The sequence below is a fragment of the Camponotus floridanus genome, unplaced genomic scaffold (genome assembly GCF_003227725.1).
Source record: "Camponotus floridanus strain SB8 unplaced genomic scaffold, Cflo_v7.5 scaffold106, whole genome shotgun sequence".
Lineage (NCBI taxonomy): Eukaryota > Metazoa > Arthropoda > Insecta > Hymenoptera > Formicidae > Camponotus > Camponotus floridanus.
Genome location: NW_020229222.1, coordinates 24,183 through 33,200, shown reverse-complemented (window position 1 = coordinate 33,200; position 9,018 = coordinate 24,183). Strand labels below are relative to the sequence as shown.

Sequence of the window (9,018 nt, the reverse complement as noted above, 5' to 3'; positions counted from 1 at the left end):
GGCCCCAGGACAGTGCGCTCGACCCATACACACGCCCGATCCATACACACGCCCGAAAAGTGTGTCACCGGGTAAGTAGGTTACGTTCTTCCAGATGGCCCGACCTCTCAAGGGTCTGGATATAACAATAAACTAACCTGGATTTACCACAACAATACTCACAATAATTTCCAATTTCGACTCGGTGATTTAGCGATCGGTCATGTACAATGTGTTACATAATTCTATAATTAAAGATAATTAAAAATTGACAAATAACAGCCAATAAGGCGCTCTGATGAGCAATACTTCTATTTCATTTAATATGTAGCATTATTTAAAATATTAAAATATTTGTGATTTCCGCGCAATAATTCTATCCATCTTTATTTTAACTTAAGATTTATAACTTGTGGATTTATGAATATTAGTATACTGTAGTATAAACATTAGAATTATTCGAGAAAATGTGCTCGCCAGATTACTGCATCGTTGTATCTGTGCATCGATTATGAAATGGTTTATATAACTTTATATGTTATTTAATATTATTTATAATGCACATAATATCATACATATCTATAAAACGTTGTCAGTATTTGGTGATCTTCCGAAATGATAGACCGAAATGTGTGCAAATATTATACATTATCAGCTATATAATAAGTGGAGATAGAGCAATAAGTATAGTTCATTTATACAATTGCATACTTTTGTAAACATTAATAATATAATTTAAATATATAGTAAATCATTAAATATAAAGATAAAATATAACTATATACTTATTCCGAATGATGTAAAAAATCATGCATGATAACTGTTATAAATTCAATATAATTATATTATTATACTTATATATTCACAAATAATTATAGAGGATATTACTCGCGTTTCCTCTTTCACTCATAAATTTTACAATCAGTTTGTAATTATTGGTTATATATAATGTCAAAAATTAATTATATTTCCATGTTGAAAAAAATATTGTTTATACATATATATATATAATCGCAATTATTAGGTTTCGCTTCCATTACTCAAAAACACAAATTAAATATATCATTATATTACGTTGTTTACAATTATAAAAACGGATGTGATATTTCTTAATAATCAAAATTTTATGGAAGATAAGATTAAAAAATTTCTTTTATCTTCATTGATAAATCTAATATTAAGATTAAACTTAAAAATAACAGAATCAATTTAGAAAAATTCTAGAAATAATTTTTTTACATTAAGATTTAATTTAAATCGTTTGGAAAATAAGATAATTATTAATTTAATTATATCGGCTAAATAGTATCGACTGGACTCAGTAAGGCATCTTCCATGTTCTTTCTTAATGCTGTAATATTTTCTAGACAAAATTTGAAATTTGGTCTCGCATCCGCTGCACTCCAGCAACGTAGCATCAACTGGTACAATGGTGACGGACAGTTAAGAGTCATCGGCAACCTGCCTCCATCACGTACATAATTTATCACTTCTTCATTAGTCTTGGCACTATAAGGTTGCTCACCCAACGATGTAATTTCCCACATTAATATTCCAAATGACCAAACATCGCTTTGAGAAGTAAATATTCCCATTATCAAAGATTCGGGTGCCATCCAGCGAATAGGAAACAAATCTTCTCCTTTCTAAAACATGATTTAAACAAAAATTTAATTTTCTGATTTAAGTTGTTCATTTTTAGAATGTGTGCAAAATGAAAAACGTTAATTTATCTCTTGCTATATATAAATAAAAACTACTTATATTCTATATTACTTCAAAAAATGCACGATACTATTATGATAAAAAAATAGAATGTATTTTTAGAAGAATTCATTTTTTAATTATTAACTTTTTTCCATAATTGTATATACCACGCGATAATAATCATCCTTGTAGATATCTCTAGCTAGTCCAAAGTCTCCAATTTTGATGACACGATTCTCTCGATTCCTCGAAGATACTAAACAATTGCGACACGCTAGATCTCTATGTACGAAACGCAACTCTTCCAAGTAGCAACAACCTCGCGCAACATCTTCGCATATAGCGAGCAAATCTTGCAAACGCAGAGCAAGCGAATCTGACGCTTGCAAATTTCGACATTCTCTCAAATATTTTAACAGATCTCCAGTTTCCATCAATTCCAACACTAGCAACGGAGAATCTCCATCTAAACAAACGGCCAACAATCTTAATATATGTTTGTGTTGAAAATGATTCATAAGCTTGGCTTCCTTTAAGAATTTCTCTTTCTCACGGGGAGTAGCATCTTTTCGAAGCGTTTTTATTGCAACGGACATCTCTATGCCCGATTTTTCTAAATCCTTCACCTTTCCTTGATACACCTGTGAAATATTTCACACAAATTTATATACGTACTTTATTAGAAAATGTATAGTTTAATGTCAAGTAGTATTATATTTTACTTTATATTAAATAATTCAATGAAAAATATATAATAAAGTGCATGCTTGTTGTCTCGTGTAAATTTTATATCACTTGTAATCTATTAAAAAAATTTATGTAATATATATCTTTATTAGAAAATACGTATCTGTTTTGTTAATTCAAAAATTAATTTGAAATATTGCTTGAAAACATTAATTTTTACCATTCCGAATGCGCCGCTACCAAGATGTTTTGTGAATGTAATTTGATTTCGTGCGATTTTAGTTATCGCATATTCGTCCGGGTTATAATGAAATATAGACACACGACTGTAAATCATATTGACTTGAGTGTTTCGGCAAGGTACTTCATGTAGAATCGCCAATTCTACATCGGCCGTTGTTGAAGTCAAAAATTGTTCATTATTATCTTTGCGTTGACGATATACTGTTGTAAAATTTCGAGTTAATTATATAATAATATGTATTATAAAATCCACTGTTTTTTAGTAAATTTATTTGTTTAGTTTTATATACGTAAATTACTATTTTTAGTAAAGTTTTAGATATTATATCAGATATATATGTATAATCTACTAATTAAAGTCGATACCTAAATCAAATATACTTACAATAATTAATGTAGCAGATGCAGATTATAGTAACTATAACGATAAAACTTAACATGAATAATAAGTAATATTCTTTCGCTATTATTCCAGGAGTGCTCGCAATATCTATATTAAGCAAAAATATAATTTTAATATCTTCGTCTGTGTATGTTTTTACAAATTTAATTTTACTTATAACTTTAATACAAAATATAATTTTTTTAATTTTAGGGATATTCATATCTAAAAAAATTAGAACAATATCAATGCAGCACAGAATATTACAATTACTTTGTAACAATATTGCAATATTACAAATATATTCTCACTTCATTTACGAATACGATATTAATCTTCAAAGATAATATATGTTCTTATTAAGAATAGATACTATTGTGTCTATTATTATATTTTTTTATGCATTTTTATGCACTTTCACATGTAAATAAATACAAGGTGAATTTTTTATTTTCAGACATCGAAATATCTCAAGAAATACGCATCGTACGAAAAAATGTCCGTAATAAAAACTTTATTTTCTAGGGGGAAAACCGACCCCGCGAAAATTAAGTTTCCCTCCATCCCAATAATTTGCAATATTGCATTGATTCAATGAAATTATTCTTCAATATATCTGCAATCTTATTGTGCTGTATGGGTATTTTCATTTGCTTATCACGTTTGCTACCACTTGTTGAAAAAGTAAATCTTTCATCAGCCAGCCATATAAAATTTTCCTCGTATTCGAGGTATTTCAATATCAAGCGAAACTTGTATAAAGTTCCCGATTGTAAATTTTCGACATTGTATATTACTTCACTGTTATTCATTTTAATATAATTCATTTTAATATAATTCATTGTTTGCCACTTTTCTGCTATAATATCTTTGTACTCTAGTATACAAAAGATCGTCAGATTAATGTTTGAAATCCACGAAATGTTCATGCTATTTATGTTGACCTCGCTCAAAGTAATATTGTTTGGTTCTGAATATATGTGAACGAAGTTGCTTAAACTATCGTTGTAGAAATCGCTGAAATTATTTGAATATACACGTACGTATATCAAGTAATTTTGTACTGGTAGCGACAAGTTAATCTTTGTGAAAAATCTACCGTCTGCCTTACGTTTCGGCATATTGATAAATTGTTTGCTCTTTGTGTTGCGTGCCGTTCACTAATGTAACTGACATCCAACGCACTTCGTATGTCACGGTCACGCAATTCACTTTCTTGAGTGGCATCCAATGAACTACTGCTATAGTAGACGTCAAAGCTAAAACACTTATGTTTTCTGGTGCATCAAACTTACCGGAATTAGTTTTTATTGGTATCACATTCGAATCAAATGGATTTATTGATAATTGATCAAAGTAAAAATTGCTTAAAGTAAACTTCAACTGGTACTCTGTACACGATGTTAAGTTCTGAATCTCGTAATATCGCTCGAATGTCACATATCGTAGCACATTGAATTTCTCAGACTTGTTGAGATTGTTGTCTAAACAGCTTACAGAGATAGTATATATAGTAGTTGGTAAATTATATTTTTTGCATCCATTCTTTACAACCGGTTCCGGAAGATTCACAATGATGCTGTTTGGTGTTGCATTCACATTCTCAAAATTATAAACTTTCTCGTCAGGTGTCAGGCATCTCATTGGAGGATATGGTTGTAGAGATTTATCAAAAGCGTGAATTTCACGAACCAATTTATGTGAGCTTATTATTATCTTTTCAACATATTCGGCTGCATTTACGCTCTTGAGACTTGCATATTTCTTTTTCAAAACATAGAGAGAAAATTCATCCCAATAATCACTTGTTAAAATGTAAATGTTTTTTTTGTCAATCGTCATAGATTTGAAACTGGAGGTGATATCACTTATGTTTTCCTTGTATAAAATCGTATTGCACATAGAAATGTTAATGTCTGTCACAAATGTGTAATCATTACTTAACCAGTAAATTAACGGCACCTCATTATTCATATTATCAATTATCATATTATGAAAAGGATCTGGAATATAATCTATAATATAATCAAATAGGCATTTATTTATCTGAACAATTTGCTCGACTTTTCCATCCAGATGATACTTCATCATTCGATGAAACTTCCTCATACGATATTTTTTATTTATCAATTTGTATGATTCGTGAATATATAAAATTCTAAAAAATATGTAATTATTTTACTCATTATAAAACATTATTTTAACAAAACAGAAACTTATATGTAATGAAAATTCGAAATTCTTCTAATTATATAATAACTTATTATTTTTTTTTACTTATGATCTTAATTATAAAACCACGTAAAATTATAGAAAAATTATAAATATGCATAAATCTTTAATGGAAAATTATTTTTTCAGGTGAACGGTAGTAAACGTACCCCATAGACGGTGATACACTTAAACGGAGAATATCATTTTTTGATTTGTAAATCTCATCAAATTTAATTATGCCATTTTCCCACATTGTTAAGTCGAACTTTATAATATAAGAGTAGTCTTTTATATAGGCTATATATAGATTTCTTGCTACCCAGTCAATGCTGAGACTATATGCATAATTATCAAAGCTAGCTATTTTTGTGATATTATTTTCATTAATCTTCAATGTCATTAGGTCTCTTTCTGTTAGCCAATAAATTCTATGTTCCTGTATCGAATAGGCGACATAGGTTACTGATCTGAAAAAAAAGAGCTATATCCTATTACTGATTTGAAAAAAAGGAACTATAATTGTATAGTAAAAATTATATTTGAGATTTCCAATTTTATAGTTATTATTGCTATAATGTTGATAATAATAAACTTGTGCATAATAATAATAACTTAATTTTATACTTAGTATTAAAAATAATTTATGATAATAGAACTATTTTTTTTATCTGTACGTTTTTTATACGAACCCTGATATTAAGGTATTATTAATTCTTAAATCCACGTCCAATATTTTCATATCTAGATCAGTTCTGAGTAAAAATTTAGGTATTGGATTTTCATGCGTAGTCGACACATTGATTAAATCCGTGTAAGGACCAGCAACAATTTTAGTATGCGCACGTACTCGAAAATAATATGTCGTGTTAGATGTTAAATTATGCACCGTGTGCTCCAATTTTATAGTTGTGATATTTTTATCATCGCAGATTTGAATCTCTTTTAAGTCCTCAATGAAAAAACATTGCACTGTGTATCCCTGTATTATTTCATCGGTAAATTCAGGTTGGTTCCATCTGTAAAAACATAAAATTTTAGTCATTTTACAATTATCAAAATTATAACAGAATTAAAATTTTGATATATTTATATGTCGAATTTAAGAAAAAGAGAGAAAAATAAAAGAATACAAATTGGGAATTTAGATTGCTTACCTCAATGTCACAAAAATGTCGTTTACTTTTTCTGTAAATTGACTGTCGGATTGTACAAATGCTCTGAGAGATGTTGGCTTGCTTTCTAGAGATTTTAAGAGCATACGTATTAATTATATATATTATAATTATATATAAGATTAAGTGAATTATCTCAGAAAAAAACAATATAATGTGAAAATAAAGGAATAAATGTAAACTACAAAAAAATAAATGTAAACTACAGAATACGGAAATTAGCACAGTATTGACCTTTAAAAAATAATATAAGAATTTTTTGTGTCATTTAAGATTTAGAAAAGTAATCGTTAATTCATGGCAAAAACGAATAAATAACATTTAATAAAATGACAAGTATTTTTCGATAAATTCCTATAGTTTAAGAAATCAGAGGTATAATATTTGTGACTGCTTTAGAACAGAGTATCAAATTAATAAAATTGACTTTAAATTATGACAATTTTTATGTATACTGTAATATATATATTATGCTTTTTTTATTTCTTTTTTGGACGGAATAGAATTTATATTCTTCTTACTACTGGAAAATATTTTTGATTTCCATTCTCTCTTGAATTTAAATTATATTTACACTTTTTCGTCATAGATTTTGTTATTAATGTTTTATGCATTTTTTTGCAACTTACCGATAGATTCTGGGGTGATAGAAATATTTGCAAATGCAACCTCAACCTCGAATTCTCGTTCTTTTCTCACAGTCATACTATCAGAATAACTCCTTTCAGATTTGAAATTAAGTATATGATGATCACTTTTCTCGGACATTGAAATATCCTTCCATAAAGTATAACATATGAAAAGAATTAAGTGAATATTATATCGTTGAAGGTTGTTTATATTAGTAAATTATATAAATTATAAAATTATAAAATTATAAAATTATAAAATTATAAAATTAAACGAAAAATTGCCATTTGTTTTTTGTTTGCTTAATAATACCGGTATATACCATTCCTAAATAATATAAATTGAATGTGATGTAGTTTTATTCATATCGTAAAATCTATTTTTTTTTATTTTTTGAAGGCATCTTATATATCTAACATATCTCATGTCAAAAATAAAATCAATCAAAAGGCTAACGAGAGTCAATGAAGAATCATAACAGCTTTTAGTACAGCAAGTAGTACAAGCGAAAGTGTAGTTCTTTGCAATTATTAAAACAATTTTGTCGAACGATTTGATTCTTTCTCATGATAGGTTAGTTAACTCTTCTCAATTTTACCAATTTTAACAATTTTACGTAAATCAAATTTCTTTTCAAAAATTTGCCATTATTACTAAAGTTTTATTAATGTTTGTACTTCAAAAATAAAAAGATTTCAAAAATAAAAATTTCGTTTCTTTACAGTTATTAAATATTAGTCATAAAATTATATAAATTCTTTTATTTATAACTTTTTCAAGTTTTTTTTCAAATATTGTTATATTCTTAATACAAACAGATTCTAGAAATGATAGTATGAATCGATAGTATAAACCGATAATCCATAAAAATATGTGGATATAATTGTATATAAATGGACATATATACAATGAAAATTAATATAAATTCGAGTGATTATTATTGAATATATTGTCGAAATGATGCTAACTTTCTAAATTAATTTCATAAAATAAAATTTACATTAGTATAAAGCTTACTATATATCAATAAATATGATATATATATATATATATATATATATATATATAAGAAAATAAATAAATTTTAAAAATTGAAGAAAAATAACATAAAAATCTGTTGAAGCGCCATCGTATGTATATATTAATGTAGCAAATAGTAGACACAAAACTTCAATAATTTAATTGAATTGTCTTTTTTTAATCTTATCCTATTATAGGTAGAATATATAATTTATTACCATTCATTTTTAGTTACACTACTGCAATAACATTCAATTGTTTCTTAATCAAGCGAAAATATCTTTTACCTGCGTGAAATTTAAATCCGGATACATGTAAACATTTTCTTCCCGGAGGCTATTTGAAGTGATATAATCCTTCGGCGTAATAGTTGCTTTTGTCAGTATTAAACCTTTCAATAAAATACATAAAATTGTTCCAAACATAATTTGCATTTTTCGTAAACGTTTGCACTCAATCGGTTTCCGATAAATCCTCAATTAGTTATTTTTCTCACATCTACTAGTTATGATGTGTTAATCGAATTGATATTATTTCATATATATATACATATATTTTCATTAAATTCATATATATACATATATTTTCATTAAATTCCTTAAAACTCAGTTTTAACGAATCGCAAGTTATTATCTTTTAAAATTATGTTTTTAGATTTCTCTTTATGATCGCAATCACAGTATATACTTTAAGATTAAATTAGAGAATTCTTAGTAAGTAAATAGTTTCTATTTTTGTTGTAGGAGAACAAATGACAATGCAAAATGATACATATTCATTGGAATGTATCACGAATATAAGAATATAATTATTATCAGCTTTTCGTTTTCATTAATATTGTAGTAGAAAAACATCGATAAAAAGATAACCACAATCAAATTACAAACGATTAAAGAAGTTATAGAATTATAGATTTTGTAACATTTTCAGTCATATTCAAGCACACGCAGAGTGTATTCGAATTCATTTAAGTATTTACTATAT

At 26.9% G+C, this 9,018-nt stretch overlaps 1 protein-coding gene across 1 annotated transcript; it reads right to left on the bottom strand.

The window, feature by feature from the left end:
* Window positions 1–1,248: 1,248 nt before the first annotated feature.
* LOC112638890 (proto-oncogene tyrosine-protein kinase ROS-like) lies at window positions 1,249–8,576 on the bottom strand. Its single transcript, XM_025411452.1, has 10 exons — window positions 8,322–8,576; window positions 7,014–7,161; window positions 6,367–6,451; window positions 5,902–6,228; window positions 5,380–5,679; window positions 4,294–5,156; window positions 3,002–3,106; window positions 2,594–2,817; window positions 1,854–2,327; window positions 1,249–1,625 (listed from the first exon to the last, which is right to left on the bottom strand). The coding sequence occupies exons 1-10, from the start codon at window positions 8,466–8,468 to the stop codon at window positions 1,278–1,280; spliced, it is 3,021 nt and encodes a 1,006-aa protein (XP_025267237.1). The 5' UTR covers window positions 8,469–8,576; the 3' UTR covers window positions 1,249–1,277.
* Between the last annotated feature and the right edge of the window lie 442 nt (window positions 8,577–9,018).